Source organism: Gallinula chloropus (assembly GCF_964237585.1).
Source record: "Gallinula chloropus genome assembly, chromosome: 22".
Taxonomy (NCBI): Eukaryota; Metazoa; Chordata; class Aves; order Gruiformes; family Rallidae; genus Gallinula; species Gallinula chloropus.
In genome coordinates, this window is record NC_140107.1 from 8,613,828 (window position 1) to 8,630,393 (window position 16,566).

Sequence of the window (16,566 nt, forward strand, 5' to 3'; positions counted from 1 at the left end):
GCAGCAGCTCCCTGCTTCCCCCACAGCTGCTCAGCTGGGGAACTGGAGGGGAGACATGGCTTGGCCCCCCGACCCGAGTGCCACCGCACCCTGGTCAGGGTCCCCTCTCCTCACTTACCCTTTGAGCTTGCTCTGGGGTGCACGTCCTGCGAGCTGGGGGTGCCCAGAGGGGCACAGGCACGGCTGCTGGCCCGGCATAGCTACCCAGGGAGTTCAGTCCCACACCCAGCTAGGAGATGAAACCGTCTCCACTGGTACCTGGTGTGGGGCTGGCAGCTCCATGCCACAGGACATGCTCTGTATGGGCTGGCACTACCCGTGCGCCCACATCCCTGTGGGCAGCATCTCGCTGACCTCAGCCTGTGCTGGACCAGGGCTCCCACACCCACCCCTGAGGGGTGAGTGAGAGTACCTCTGCGTGCTTTGGGGGGCACAGACGGCATTTTTTGGCAGGCTGGCTGTTCAGCAGTTAGGCTGTAGAAGGCTGCTTAGTCTAACAGCACTAAGAGACAGAAGTAAAAAAAATAATATATATTTATATACATATACACACACACACAGAGTGAAAGAATAATCAAAACAGGGGGAAAAAACCCAAAAACAACCCCAAAACAAGCTACCCTGTGGTTTTCATTAGACAAAACCCCAGCTGATGTGGGGGGGGGGGGGGGAAGCCAGCGTTGAAATGCAAGCGTGGATGTAAACACCACCCCCTCTGTCTTCATCCTCTTCTCCCTCCACATCTTCTGTAAGAAGCAGCTGCTTGGCTGACACGTCCTGCTCTATATCAGCCACGTCCTGCCCGACTCTTGCTTGGCAAAGCAGCTCTGTTGCCTTCCTCAACTCCAGCCTGGCCTAAGAAACAGTGATTCCAACCAAACAAGACTCAAACCCCGAGCCAAACCAGAGCAGCTTCTCCTCTTGCTCAGAGGAGGACGAGGTCGTTGCAAAAAGCATCGTTCTCTTGTAAGGGAGGAAGAATGTCAAAGGCGCCTCATCGCCTCTCACGGAAGCCAAGGCAACCTTCCTGCCCCTGGGAAATAAAGGGAGCAGCTTTGGAGAGAAATTAAAACTCTTATTGCATTGCCATTTGGAGGATCAATATGGAAAGGGCAAAGGCTTCTGAATGCGACTGGGGGTGGGGGGGAGATTTTGTATTCGTTAGGAGTTCTTTTTGAAGAGGGTTTTGTCCCTCTGTGCCTGCCAGTGGTTCCCCCATCAGGGTGTTTGGGCACAGCTAAAACCAGCAGCTGCTGGGACAGGGACCAAGACAAGGGGGGAACGTTTGCTTCCCAGCCCTGAGAGGTGCCTGCAATGAGCACGGGGCAGAAGAAACCCAGCAAGAACATCCAAAAGGGAAATAAGATGCAGGGAAGAGGAGAAAAGCTTGCCAAGTTTTGCTTTTCTCACCAAAGAGGTCCCACTGGAAACCTCTCCCCCTGCAGAAGCCCTGGGTTAGAAAAACACCAAAGAAAAACCCCACAAAACCAAATGAAGACAAAGCAAGTACTCATCCTGTCCCACACCGGTGTTTTCCAGTCACCCCAGTCAGCACCTTGGGTGGTGCAACCTCCTTTCGCCTCTTTGTTGTCCAAGTTCTCCACAAAGGGGGCATTGGTGGGACCCCAGGTACCCCACCGCTCCCTCGAGGAACCCACAGCCAAGAGCAGGGTGTAAGAGCCTTCCCATCACCTTGCCTCCCAGCTCCTCCACTTCCCCGGGTCCTGACGTTGGGTTGAGACCCACGGGGAGGGTGGGAGAGAGGAGCCACGCGCCGGAGCAGACCTTTGGTTGGCTTCATTATCCACGGCGGGATGGGACAGGGCGGGTGAGGACGACAGAGGACGACCCAGCAGTCTCTCAGGAGTTAACACAAAGTCCAACGAGGTGTAGCAGCTTCTCCACAGCCTCAACAAGGTTGGGAGGAGGGAGGTGGGGAGGGAACGGATGGAGACTAGTGAGGTGAAACACAATCATCCACCAGACACCGACCCCGCAGGAATCTGGGACAACAGGAAAGGAGGAGGGGGGAGAGAAGCAAAAATGCTTGTTATTGCACACAGACGTGCTGGGGAACCCTGTGATGCCTTCACTATCTCAAACTAAGGACATTCCAGCCTCATTCCAACCCTTTGGCTCCACAGGGGACTTCATGGCATTCAGTTATCCCTCCGTGCAGTACAACTTTCCACCCCCTGCTGATCGCTGGGCAGACCACCCCACCTAAAGCTGGTCCCCAAGCCAGCAGAGAGCACTGAGACCCAGAGCTGCAGACGCTGCTTTGGGTCTTGCAGAGATCTCGGGGGTGGGGGGGGGGGGGCAACACGAGCCACCCTGGGGTGCTCCCACGACCCACTGCTGGGAACCGGCCCTTTGTGCCAGGGGGGAGGCTGGTGTGAGTGTCCCAGCTCGGGGTGCCCCCCGGCCCACTCACCGCGGAGGGGATGGGTGCTATACAGCTGTGCACACAGTGCTGACTGTGAACTCGGTCTCGTTGGCCATGATGTCGGTGGGCTGCAGGTTGCGGTCGTACATGGGGTTTTCGAACGTCGCTCGGACGTTGGTGTTCTCATGGCCCGCGTAGCCGTTGAACGGGACTTTGGGTCTTCTCCTGAGGGGGGTCGGGAGAGAAGAAGCCAGAGAGGTCAGGGCTGCTCCTGCCCCAGACAGCTGGAGAGCCCTGACAAGACAAGATGACAGACAGGGGGGAAAGGGAACAGCTGCTTTTGAGGAGGGCAAACCCCTGGGGACAAGGCAGGAGGGGTCTATAGAAAAGGCACAGAATATTAAAGGTTGGAAAAGACCTTTGAGATCACAGAGTGCAACCATTCCCGTCCTATGCTAACCCAGATCCCTGAGCACCTCATCTCCCCTTGTTTTAAACACACCCAGGGTCAGTGACTCAGCCCCGTCCCTGGGCAGCCTGTGCCACAGCCCCACAGCTCTGCCAGGGAAGAACTTTTCCCTCCCAGCTGAGCTGACCCTGCCCTGGGGCAGCTTGTGCCCATTGCCCCTCATCCCATCTTCTGTCCCCTGGCTGGAGAGACCATCACCCACCTCTCTGCACCCTCCTGGCAGGCAGCTGTAGGAGGTGATAAGGTCTCCCCAAATCTTACCATCGATTGGCAGCAGAGGCAGCTCCCTGGGCTTTGCCACAGCCCTACACATGCTGCCTCTGCAGAGCAGCCAAGTCCACAGCAACACACCAATGGGGAGAAATAACTCATTTACAGCATATGCAAAGCCACCCTGAACGCCCAGGTGTGAGATTTACTTTGCCTTATCCTCTTTAACACTGCCACCAACCTTACTCACAGCTGTAAAAGCCCTCAGCACCCTCTGCTCCCACCACCCCTCACCCCTCCACCTACCCATCCTCCTGCCATTACCTTTCCACCTTCCGAATTAAATGAGAGAACAGGTCTAGGGGGGATGCTTTTAAGCCAAGCTCACAGAATCTGTGTGTCAGCCCCTGATGCTGTTTTGCCTGCTGCATCACTCCCAAACCCACCTGTGTTTGTAGAGATAAAGCACAAACCCTGCAATAATCAGGGCGATGAAAGGCACGAGAATGGCAGCTGCCACCGAACTGCTGTTTGATGCAAAGTGGTGTCCTATTGATTCTGGATCGTTTTCCATCATGCTGATGTCTGGAACAGAGCAGAGGTAAAGGCATTTCTAAAAGCTGCTGTGGGAAATGGGGTTTGCTTGAGTCACAGGTTGCTCCTGCAACAACTGAGCAAGGCGGTGGGAGTGCTGCTGTGAAAGGGAATCAAAACACCCTTTGGAGCCACGTGAGGGGTGGTTTGGAGGTCTTGACTAGCTTAGACAACATCTTTTATTTAGAAGTGCAATTAAAGGGAGATGTAAGTAGATTTGTCTTAGCAAAACGCTCCAACTTGGATGCTCAAAGTTTGGCTTTAAGGGAGACTTTCAAAGGCTGCAATAATGAGCATCTAGTTCTCCATAAAGGTGACAAGACTCCAGGGTCAGATTCCAGAAATCCCAAAAGACTGGAGAGCTCAAGCTACATTTTGTGAGATATTTAGGAGCTTAGACGTTGGGTCACCTTAAGGTCTCAGGTGCCTCTGTGATTTCTGAAAGAGAGATGGAGACACTGTGTGTGGCAGCAAAGGGACTCAGGCTTTTAGGAGGAAAAAATGGGTCCAGGTGCTATTTGTGGCTCCAAAGTCTGTCTCTGAAAGGAAAACATTTATCTAAATGCCTCACTTTTGTCCCCTCCAACCAAGCTCCCCTCCAGGGACCCCTCCTCCCTGCACAGCATGGCATTCCTCTGCCTCAAACATGAAGACACAGAAGCTGTTCTAGATGCCACCACCTCCCAGCCCCTGGGGGACAGAGATCTGAGGGCAGCCCCCCTTCTCCATCCCGGTGCCCAGCTTGGGTTTTGTGAGCTCTCTGAAGAAAGGATGTGCTGAGAGGAGCTGGGAAGGGTGAGGTTAAACCTGATGGTTCAAAAACATCTATAAAGATCTGGTCTGTCAGGGTGTAAACTGAAGCCAGGGACAGGAGAAGCGTTTCCTAGTTGAGCCTCTGCTACCACCAAAACTCAGCTTTTCATAACCCGGAGAAAAAGGGGTGGTCAGAGGCACTTTACCAAGTCTCTGAAGGCCAAACTGCCCGAAGCCTTTGCCACGCACGAAGCCCTGGTACACAAAGGTGCCGCTTGACGACTCTGAGGAGACCTGCAATGACAGGAGAGCAGAGATGCACAGGCTCACTCGCTGCTTCCCTGGGATTCTAACACCCACCCTGTCACAGCCTCTTTCAAGTTCACAGCATTAATTTCAGTCAGTTCCCCAGAACTGCTGATTCTACAGTGACAGCGAAGGCTCCAGGGCACCACTGGCCAGGGGTCACACAGACACCCGCTGCTCCCCAGCTCCAGTGGGTCTCTTATGGGCATGGGAAGTTAGCAGGCACAGGAACTGAGGTGAGAAAGTTGACTCCAGAAGATGTTTCATAGACAGAAACTGTTAAAATGGAATTAATTGTGGTTTCCTCTTGGAAAACTTAGAGATTTAAAACCACAGGGGAATTAAAAAACCAACCCCATGCAGCTGCAAGGGAACAAGGAAGAGCTGACTGCCCTGTAACATTATCTCTCGTGATGGGAGAATCACAGACTCACAGGGGTGGGAAGGCACCTCCAGAGCCCATGGGGTCCAACCCCCTGCCCAAGCAGGGTCCCTAGGACAGGTCACACAGGTCGGTGTCCAGATGGGGCTGGAATCTCTCCAGAGAAGGAGACTCCACAACCCCTGGGCAGCCTGTCCCAGGGCTCCCTCACCCTCACTGGGAAGAAGTTCTTCCCCAGATTGGTGTGGAACTCCCTGTGCTCCAACTTGAGCCCGTCGCCCCTTGTCCTGTCCCCACAGACACTGAGAAGAGGCTGCCCATGTCCCCCTGTGTCCCACCCTTCAGCTATTGATCCCCATTGATCAGATCCCCTCTCAGGCTTCTTGCTCTACGTCCCCTTCGAGCAGCCGGTCACTGGAGGACAGTGGCCCCATCTTGCCAAGAGCTGGGGTTGTGAGAGCAATGGGAGAGGCTGTGTGGGTGACTCTGTGTTTGAGGTGTCTGTGCACTCACATGTCCATCTAGGGCCCATTTATCATTTTTGAACTTGTTGACAAAAATCTCCACTGGCCCCGTTATCTGGTAAACCTGGAGCAGCAGGTGGACATCTTCCTTCTTGTAAACACCTGGAAAAGAAGCAGCTGCTTAGCACTAGATCTCAACAACTCTCTGAGTTTGAAGTAATTAACTTTCTACCTGAGAGAGAAATCACCTCATCAACTTAAGAGTGGACAACAACTCCTCCTCCCACCCCTAGCAGGGGGGTGAACCAGGAGACACCCCACAAACACACAATCCCACCTTCACCACCCAGGATGTTAAAGACACTCTGTACAAGGGAGGAGACTCAGCTGCAAGCTGAGGTTATGTCACTGGACCTGCATCAACCTGCTGCTCTGTGGAGGGCAGGGACAAGGAGCCTGTGTGTCATTTCATCCCATCCCTCTCAAACCACCAGCCCAGCATGAAGGGAAGGGATGATGGACTGGGCCGAGCTGCTGTCTGGGGAGAGTCAAAGCCAGCTGAGGTTCAGGACTTGGTTTGTCTTGGTCCAGTCAAAGATTGGAGATTTCAAAGCTGGGTGGTTCTGTAAAGCTCTATCGAGCATCACCCACCACATCACTCCTTGCTCTGTGAGACCACTTGAGACAAGGGTAAATCCCTAGGGATGGCCACGCCAGCTCCCTTACCAGACACCTGGAGCTCCACGCCGCTGTGGTCTATCAGCGTGGCATTGACTTTACTGGTGGCAGGATCGAAGCTGGTGACAGACAGCATGGCAGGCTGCTTTTTCCCCATGTACTCATAGGAGCCTTTCCAAAGGGAATTCCTTGCAAACACATCAGCAGGCACTAGAAACGGCAGCAGTGGGGGATGCAGGGAAACAAGGACAGCACCATTTATTTCTGGTTTTCAGAAATCAAAATAGAGCAAATTTCTCTCTCTCTCTGCATTCCCAAATACACATTTCAGCATCTCAAATCCCACCCACTCTGTTACCATCCCTGAGCACAAAGCCAACAAGAGAACAAACAAGCTGATGACTTCAATTTTGTTGTTTTGACAAAAAATGTCACTGAAGTTTTAAAAACAAACCAACCCCCAAAATCATGTCTTAGGGAAAGCTAACGAAGCGATTTTTCTTTCAATACGAGGTCTGACAGAAGACATCCTAGAGAGCTTCAATCTCCAGGGTGCCATGGGGATGGGGATGCTGGTGCCCGACTCCCTTAAGGCTCCTGTCCTCCAGTGAAGCATGAACAGGACTGGGCACGTGGGCTGCTTCCACCAGCAAGGAACAGCCGTGGTTTTGGCTGCCCCAGGGAAGGGGATGGACCTGGGAAGGTCCAGGTCTGGTTCTAACGTGTCCCACAGCAGAGCCAGCCCCACTCTGGTACCTGACACCTTGGTGAGCGGCGGGTCCCGCGCGGTGCCCACCGGCCTTCCGCTGGGGCGGACGTCGGCTGAAAGAGAAGGGGGGAAAGCACAGCTGGTGAGTACCACAGCATCTCACATCGCTTCTGCTGGGCTGGGGCTGGCAGGGGACAGCCTTGGGCTGGCATCGCTCACGCTCGTGACGCGGCTGCGTGTCCCTGGGGACAAGGGCTTTGGAGGTGGCCCTGCCCAGCCCATGGAACAGCACCAAGCTTCCACTTCCTCCATGCCCCTTCACTTCCTCCACGCCCCTGCACTTCCTTCATGCCCCTTCACTTCCTCCATGCCTTCCCACTCCCACCTGATCCAAACCAAAGCATCTAACAGAGAGCCACCACACTCCACAAGAGCCTCACAGCTTCATTTCCAGATTAGACCATTCTAAGTCCCTGACCTAAGGCTCTGAGGAAGGTTAAAGGGTGGGTAACATGAAGAACAAGCTTTGCCTCCTGCAGATGCTTCTAGATGCAAACCATCCAGCAGAACCCCCCAGCCATCTCTCCACCAGGACCCAGCGAGGGCTGTGGTCTCTACAGCCCGCTCAGCCATGCCTGGGAGATGTGTGGCGTGCTGGTGGAGGTCTGACAGCAGTTTCCTCTTGGGCTGCAACACCCTCCTCCACAGAGGTGTGAAGAACCCAGGGGCAGAGCTGTTTACCCAGGCAAATGGGTGGTTTTCCCGTCCAGCTGCCGTCGGCTTTGCAGGTTCGGTGCTCAGAGCCTCCGGTGAGATAGTACCCACTCTGGCAGGAATAGATCAAGGTGTAGCCCAGAGATGGCAAATCCAGGGCACCGACGTTGGCGTGGGACGGCGTCTCCGGCTGCTTGCAGTGGTGAGCTGGAATCACAGAACCACCAGGCTGGAAAAGCCCTTTAAGATCATCAAACCCACCCGTTCCCATCCTGTGCTGAACCACATCCCTGAGCACCTCATCTCCCCTTGTTTTAAACACACCCAGGGGTGGGGACTCAACCCCCTCCCTGGGCAGCCTGTTCCAGGCCCTGATGACTCTTTCCCTGTGGAAGGCACAAGGAAAACGAGAGGTGAGAGACACCTTCTGCCTTTCTGAGTATGATGGGAAGAGCAATGCCACGATGGCAGCAGGGACAGAAATCTCTTAGAAGAGCTTTCCTTCAGCAAAAGCTGTCCCTGCTCACTCAGGGAGACAGTGCCATGCTGGGATTTTTCCTGGATGGATGAATGAATGAGATGCTTCCCATGCTTTGCTGGCTAGATTGCTCTTTGTGCTGAAAGCTCTCCGGGGATCCTATGCTCACTCTCAGTTTCATGACCTGAAAATTGGGCTCTGCCATCCCCCAGCTTTTAGGGAAAAATAAAACCAAACCAAACGATGCTAAGGACACCTTCCTGTGTCCCAGGTCTATCTCCAGACCAAACCCAGATCCAGTAAATTAAGCCAGTGATCCCAGCAAGCACATTACAGATCTGGTTTTGTAGAACCTCTCTTCATAACACCAGCATCCTACTAATAATTTGCACCTACCCATCCCCAGCATCACACAGCAAGTCCTCAAGTGTGCAATAGTCATAAATTCCTATAATTGCTCAATAACTTTCAGGATTTGGCTCACAGAAACCGAGGCTGAGCCTGTCCAACTCCCTGCCACCAGACCCAGCGTGCGCCCACACTGCTCTATCAGGTCCTGCTGTAAATGTGTCACCACTTCCCTTGAGAAAGTTACGACACAAATGGAATAAATCAGAGAGCTGGGAAGCTCCCTCTCACCCCCGCTGTAAATTTGGCCTTTCTGTAGCTCTCAAAGTGCTCGTGAATGAAAACAAATCCTTGGCAGCCTTCGCAGGGCATCATCTTCATCCCTGTTTTACAGGAGGTGAAATACAAACCCCTGAAAGGCCAAAGCCCAACCCCAACTCGCCCAGCTGGGAGGCTGCAGTTCAGCCCTCAGCAGCAGCTGCATCCAGCTCTGCTCAGCACTTCCCCATCTCTGGATGGAGAACCATCCACACAAAACCTAAAGCCAACAGCTCCCTAGTCCTTGCTGGCACAGGGAAATCCAAACCACAGAATCATAGAATCTCCAGCTCTTTCAGGGCAGGCAATTAGCACCCTGAAGCACACCAAGAAACCAAGACAAGAGTGTGCTTAAAGACACCAGTTTCTTTTGACACAAACCCCCTCTCCCAGGACTTACGGACGCAGTCGGGCTGCACGCCGCTCCACGTCAGGTTGGGCAGGCAGGTCCTCGTGGTGGAGCCCTGCAGCAGGTATCCCTTCTGGCACTTGAAAAAGATGATGCTCCCCACCTGTTCCAAGAGGAGATCAGACACTGAACTTCCCAGCACAACACGATTCGCCACATTCAGAATAACAAAAGCACTTCTGTGATTCTCCACCTTCTGCACGCTGGGGAGGGCAGCCAGGTGCTCTCTGCCCCCAGCACCCAGAGCCTGGAAACCTGTGGCCTTTACCCATGCTGGGATTTGCTTCTTTTAATGACAGAAGCAAGGCTGCTTTGTCTTTTAAGGATGCCCAAAGCCAGCATCAGACATCGATGCTGTGAGAAGAGGATGACATTTTTGCCAGAAGAGACACTCAGTGCAACCAGCATCCACAAACGCTCCGTGCTGTAAACACCAGTCTCCAGGGTGAAGAGCAGAAAGGACAGCAAAGGCTTTCCAGCATTTGTCAGGCACATGTGCTTTTTGCAGGCTATCTGCTTTTTTGCACTTAGTTTCAACCCATTTGTTACTATTTCCCCCAAACCATCACAGTGTAAGGGAGCCCCCTCCCTGCTTTGGACAGGTTGGCAGTGCTGTTCAGCTATGAGCCCCGTTACCACAACTGCATTTGCTTTGAAAACCAGAATATGCTGGAATAAAACTGCTTTGAGTACCTTTCCCATCCTCCCTGGCAAGGTGGATCCCCACCCTCACCAACCCTGCACCCAGGGTTTATCCCACAGTCACTCCCAGACCCTCAGCTGGTGCCTGAGGTCCCCAGGGTACCGCTTCCCCGCTCCAGCCACCTCCCCATCCCCTGTGGCAGCTCCGCTCTCTCAAGCTGGCAACTCTTACCCAGACTTATTGTGTCCCACTATTAATTAAAAACTAGAATTAATTCCATAAAACACAGGATTAAGATAACTAATTAGCAGCAAAACTGAAAGATCCACTCTGGCAGGAGTAGCCCCATGGAATTAACTATCCCAGCCCCGTGCCCAGCTCCATCTCGGCAGGGAACAGGCACCCACGGGGCTGGCAGCAGAGGCTGGAGATGCAGCACCCCAGGGAACTGCTTTGGCTTCTTCTCACCACTGATTTCACACTGTACAGGAGCTGAGATTAAGAAAACCACCTACGGAATTTGGTCTGAAAACGAACGTCTCCAATGTGAATGCTAATTACACTAATAACTATTAATTAGCACTGTGCTTAATATCCTAAATAATGCATTGCTGGTTAATCCTGCACAAATGTGCTCTGAGGTTCCAAGGGGGCACACCGGGATGTCCTGCTCAGGGGAGGACACACGAATCCTCAGCCAGGCTCAGCCACAGACTAAGCACAGCAAGTACAGGGTGACCCGTGGGGACCCGCGGCTCAGATGGTACCTGGTAGCCCTGGGAGTTGTTCTGCATCCCGAAGAGAGGCACGCCGGGGTCCGCGCACGTCGTGAGGCTGGGGTCTTGAAAGGAAAGCACAGAGGCAAGGTTTTAAGGCAGGGGTTGTGAAAGCCACCTCGGAACTTGCCTTCCCCTGATCATTGTACATCTTTGCAATGGGACAGAAATGGTTTGCTACAGAAGAAATACACAGCAACAAAGAAAAACACAAGGATCTCCCCAGTTCTTCCATCCCTGGCCATTGCACACTCAGCAGAGGTGCTCCACCAGCCAGCAGGAAAAATAAGAACACAAGCCTTGTGTCAGGGACAACGGTCTTCCCTTTTCTGTAGGCCATGAGCAAAGCCCCCAGCTCACCAGTGCTGTGCCTTCTGCTGCTCTGGACTCCCAGCCTTCTTCCCTCAATGTGCCTGGCACTGCTACAAGGAGAACCACAAGCCCCACAGCAAATCCCTCTCTACAGTTCAATGCCCCAAGGAACAGGACCGTGCAAGGCAAGGAATACACCAAGAGACATCTCCCCAGTCTGACGCAGTGGGACAGGGGTGGCCCATCACTGCTGCCTGTGGCCACAGGGCGACAGGGCTGTGGCCACAGCAAACCAGGGCCCTTCTCCATGGTGACATCCCATTGCAGATACCGATGCTGTGCATCTCCAGAGAGCAGAGATGGAGGCTCCTCAGGAAGCCTGGCAGCAGCCCAAAGCCCATCGCTGTGCAAAGACAGCTGACTTGAGGTCAGTGGGGCCATGAAGGCATTAGCATGGTGCAGGGTGTGACCACAGCTTCTGCACCTAACAGCACAGCTGGTTATATTTCTGCCTTTATTCCTTACAACCCAACTACTGGGTCTCCTCACACTGACACACCACACACTTCTTGGTGTTGTCCCCAGGCCCTTGGAGCTGCAGCGTGTTACTGAACGTGGGATACAGGATGTGGCTGATCCGGGGCTGCAGCACACGAGCCAGTTCATTTTCCATCATTCAGTTCTGCTGAGCTGTGCTCATCTGTCACGGGCACAGCTTCCACAGAAGCCCCCAGATAAATCAGTGTCTGAAATAAATAAATAAAGAGCCCCACTGGCGGGTGAGGCAGCGGGTGATGGATGGGGGGAGGCAGAGCTGCGGTCTCCTGGATGCACCTGGAGGGGGGTCTGTGGTGCTGTTGATCGCTGTATCTCAAAAAGCAGGTGAGATCTGGCTGTATACAACCCTGGGGGTTCAGCTGCTTGTGCCCGAGACTGACATCCCAGGTTAAGGTTTTGTGGGCACACAAGTCTTCTCCCTTGTCACAGTTTGTTTTAGGGACACCAAGGACAGTTCATCAGCTCTATCTGCTGGGTGGGAATAACCCAGCCTCCACAGGGCTGGGTGCTACATACAGATGATAGCATCCAGGGCAAGGCTACATGAGGAAGTGATGAAGCATTTGAAGCCAATATATACAACAGCAGGTGGGTGCTCCCAACTCTTCACCCATGAGAAATCAATAGGGCGCTTGGGAGGTTCAGGCCACAAGTATTTTTACGTGCTGTAACTGGTGATACATTTCAGATGTAGCTACAAGGACTGTAAACTGTGTGTGTGGGGGACAGCCAGAGCTGTTTCTGCCCCATCTGCCCCCATGGGGCGATGATGGTGGTGTTCAGGCAGACAGTTAAGGCAGCAGCACGCAGCCCGTGCAGTTTATCACTGCAGGAGTCTTGGAGTTCAAGGATGTAGCCAGAGTTTTAAGTAGGTGAAGAATGCTGTGACTAATGATGATTATACACTTCCCAGAGGTTTCAAAGGGTTTGGAAGCCCCAGAAAATGGGCACCTGAGGAACACGTGGAAATTTCAGCCAGAATCCCAACACTGCAGCTGGGCAAAGCAATGGGCAGGACTGTGATCGCTGCATACGGCACCTTCATCCTTCTGGGAGCTGCAGTTCTGCCCCTCTGGATAGAATTCAGAGGCAGGGGGGAGTAGCAGAGCTCTCACGTGCACCCTCCAGCAGAGCACAGGTCTGCTGTGGTGTCTGTGAGCAGAAGAGCTCCACTCTGCAGCAACCCAGGGCCCTTCTCCATGGTGACATCCCATCGCCGGTACCGATGTCGTGCATCTCCAGAGAGCAGTGATGGAGGCTCCTCACGAAGCCTGGCAACAGCCCAGAGCCCATCACCATGCAAAGACAACTGATTTGATGTTGGCAGGGCCGTGGAGGCATTAGCAGGCTGAGACCACAGGCACAGCACTGTGCTGGTGTCCTGCCACCATCCCCAGCCTCAGCGGGAACTCGGGCAGCACCAGCCCTTGGGACCTCTGCACGCTCCCACACAGCCCTCAGACCTCACAGCCCAGGGCTGCAAACACTGACCTGGGAGTTCTGCCCACCAGCAGCCCAAGCACAGTGCTGAAGGGCACTAACAGGGATGCACTGTGTGTTGAGTGCCTGTCTCCATGGTGGTCAACCTAAGCCACAAGCCCCGAGAGCAGGAGGTGGGCTCCTTACTGGAGCCAGTACACACAAACCAAAGCATCATCCTTGTACAGTCTGTTTTTTGGGGGAAGAAAGTGCTAATTTCTGCAACCCCAGAAACGAAACCCAACTTTCCCACAACAGGAAGGGCAAGGTGACTGCTCAAAGCTCCTCACTTGCTGAGGGAGGAGGGAGGAGTCTCCCCTTACCTATGCAGCTGGGCTGGGTCCCGCTCCACGTCCCATCCGACTGGCAGAACCTCCTGGCTGACCCCACCAGCACGAGTGGGGATAAGCAGGAGAAGGAGACTGAAGAGCGGTACGTGAAGCCTCTGTCCTCCCTCCTGCCTTGAGCTGGTATCCCTGGGTCACCACAGAACACAGCTGCAAGAGGCACAGACACAAGGGCACCACGATGAGCCTCCTCCAGAGCAAGCCGTGTTAATAAGCTAAAGACTGGTCTGTTACTGGCCCAAACCTCCCCACTCCCTGCCATCAAACCCAGTGATTGACTGGGGAATTAGTAGTGGTAGAAGGCGTTGCTGGCTACTTCCCTTATAATTCTCTCTTTTTGTCAACTGCTGTTAATTAACTTCCACCTTCTTCCCCATCTTTTATTTTTTCCCCCTCTTTTTTCCCCCCTAACAGCATGCTTCACTTGAAAATGTATCTCTAATTGCACGATGTCAAATTGCTCCATGGTTCCATGTCACACAGAAAGCCCACTAATTATACAAGATCCAGGGAAAGGTGCAAGGAACACAGTGAGGGCTTTGTATGATTTAATACGAAAATGGCTATTGTGCAGCTGCCAGACACTCAGCCAAGAAAAGAAACTCCAATCTACCTTTATCATGAGACATTTAACTAATTTTTTTGCATTAGCTATTGTATCAAGCACACAGGTTGCCACCCAGCCAGAGCTCTGCCCTCACAAAGCGTTCCCAAACTTCTGCGATGCCACGGTGACTTGTGCCAAAGGTTTTTCCCCTACGGAAAAAGAGCCTTGGCTGCAGAAGGCTCAGTTGCTGGGGAGACACAGGGACAAACAGCCTTCTAAAGATGCCCGCTGGACAGGAACATGCAAGATCCTCAGGCTTGTTGTAAACTCTGGTATAGGAGATGGAGCCACTACCCATGTCCCCTTGGATGCTACTGCTTTCTTGTTACAGAGACTGCAAACCAAGACACCCCAGCAACAGGGCTGCTGCTGGAGATGGGGGAGAGCAATCAGACATTTGGTTACAGGTAACTGAGCATCACCCTGCTTTGCTCCTGGCATGCAAAGCTCCCTCTGACTCCAGTTAACATCAGACTTCCCTCGGGCTTAGGGCTGGGAGGCACAGCACCCTTTAGCTTCCCACAGACTGGAAGCAGGACCTCCACACCCTCTGTACCCTCTCCAAAACTGCCAGGCAAGGCAGAGTCGACACTAAAATCAGCCTCATGGAGATGCCGGAGAGAGACAGAGCATCAAACCACCAGGCTGTAACCACAGCCCACCACCCAGCTCAGGTGTGCGCACGTAGCTACTCACGGAAGCACTGGGGAATCTCCCCGCTCCAGGTCCCGTTGCCCTCGCAGGTGAGCACAGCGGGCAGGGAGAGCTGGTACCCCTCCAGGCAGGCGTAGCTCACGCTGGAGCCCCAGCTGAAATCCGAGCCCACCACTTTCCCGTTGGGGATGGCTTGTGGGGGCTTACAGATGATAGCTGCATGGAAAACAAAGGCACCATCAGTTCCCCCACCTTCTCTGCGTAGTTAATTCCATTAACAAGCAAATTCACGTAGGATCAAAGTTATATTCTGCTCTCAAAGAGCCCCCCCTCCATGGGACTGGCCTAGCAGGGGGCTGCACAAACTTTTCCAGTTGTAACCCCACAGGATTTTACTTTGAAGTTTGGGGCTAACCAAATCCCTGATCTCACAGTCAGATTGCCATGTCCGTGCTCCTTTCCAACCAGAGGGAAGCATCTACCCTGACTTGGTGTGAAAACTCCTCTAAGGTTCTCTGAGAGGCTCCTACACTTTGGACAACCTGGCTGGGTTTCAGATTAGTGGTGGAATCAACACCCAGCCTGTATTTCATCTACTCTAGGGTGTTTTAATATGACATTTTTGCAGTGCTTTGCTTTTCAGCTCAGGGGAGCACTGAGAAAGATGCTAAACTCATGCAAATCAGCCTGGCCTCCAGATGAGACTGGCCACGTCCTGTATTATTCCTGCAACATTAGCTCAGCAGAGAGGAGAGAGGAGTGAAAGGATTGCTCTTTACAGCCTCTGAAGGAATCAGGGGTATATTTGGGAGTTTCAATGTGGTCTGCATTTCTATCAGACTCATGACAGGTGTATTTTTCAGACTGCTGAAGTAGTACACAGGCGCTGCTACAAGCCTTATCTACGACTCGGTGGGCGAGTAAAACACTCGCAGAAGAGATCCAGCCTGTCCTGCAACTGCTCTATTATTTCCCTTCCCTATCTCTGAACTACAGAGGCAATCTCAAAGTGGAGAAATAATGAAAGGAGTCGGAAGGAACATTTTTCAGACTTCTAGATGATGCCAAAAAGCGTGTGCTTGCAAAACACTATATTTCATTTGAGTCTGATCTGGGTTTTTTGAAGCCACTGAACTCTCTGTGCTTCACTCTTCCTTCTCTACTACAGGAGTTGCCTTCCTCCCAGGCACATGGTGATGACTGATGGGCCTGAAGATAGCAAGGTGTTCATGCTGTGTTGACATGAGTGCCATAAACACAGGGATAGATGGAACGATAGGAGAGAGAAACTCCCAGGTGGGCTCCAGGCACTACATTGCTGTTGCCTCCTGTTACCTGTGTGTAAAACTTGCACCCTCCTCTATTGACAGTGACCGGTCTTACCCTTGCAGGCAGGTTTGGTGCCATTCCAGGTTCGGTCTTTGGTGCAGGTTAGAGAAGATGCCCTGTCTGACTCCATCATGTAGCCAGGTGTGCACTGGAACACCACTGTTTTGTTGTAGGTGAAGTCACTGCCCAGCCTAACACCATTGGCTGGCACACCGGGGTCACCACAGTTGATCACTGCCAAAGAATAAGAAAGAAGCGTTTCTGGCTTCACCATCCCTTGGCCTCACACTTCAGAAGCTTCAGTGAAGTAGAAGCCTGATGGCCCTGAGCGTTATTTAATGCAGGATGTAATCCAGTCATCGTGGAGAAGGGAGCATTTGGGGAGGATTTGGAGTAGGCTGGGCTACAACACTGTGGAGAAGACTTTGCTCCTACCCAGCAGACTGAGCAGTGATCCTAACAGCACATTAAGACCTTGCAAGGAGAAGCATTAGCACACATTAAACATTAAAGAAAATGCGGGTCAAATCCAGGCTGGTTGGAAGGTGGTTTGCCCATGACACCCCCTCCTCTCTTTACCCCAGTTTCTGCCTCTTATGTAAGAGCACATTTGCCATGACCGTGTTCCTGCTCTGGGCAGAAG

At 53.0% G+C, this 16,566-nt stretch overlaps 1 protein-coding gene across 1 annotated transcript in view; it reads right to left on the reverse strand.

Annotated features, from left to right (window-relative positions):
• Positions 1–2,451: 2,451 nt before the first annotated feature.
• CSMD2 (CUB and Sushi multiple domains 2) overlaps positions 2,452–16,566 on the reverse strand; it is a gene marked incomplete at both ends in the record, with an annotated part of 270,482 nt that continues 256,367 nt past the window's right edge. The window contains 12 exons of the mRNA XM_084274397.1: positions 2,452–2,611; positions 3,512–3,650; positions 4,619–4,706; positions 5,614–5,726; positions 6,291–6,452; positions 6,999–7,064; positions 7,693–7,872; positions 9,210–9,321; positions 10,629–10,702; positions 13,310–13,483; positions 14,637–14,810; positions 15,978–16,157. Coding sequence (XP_084130523.1) covers positions 2,452–2,611; positions 3,512–3,650; positions 4,619–4,706; positions 5,614–5,726; positions 6,291–6,452; positions 6,999–7,064; positions 7,693–7,872; positions 9,210–9,321; positions 10,629–10,702; positions 13,310–13,483; positions 14,637–14,810; positions 15,978–16,157 — 1,622 coding nt within the window. The remainder of the gene's footprint in view (positions 2,612–3,511; positions 3,651–4,618; positions 4,707–5,613; positions 5,727–6,290; positions 6,453–6,998; positions 7,065–7,692; positions 7,873–9,209; positions 9,322–10,628; positions 10,703–13,309; positions 13,484–14,636; positions 14,811–15,977; positions 16,158–16,566) is intronic.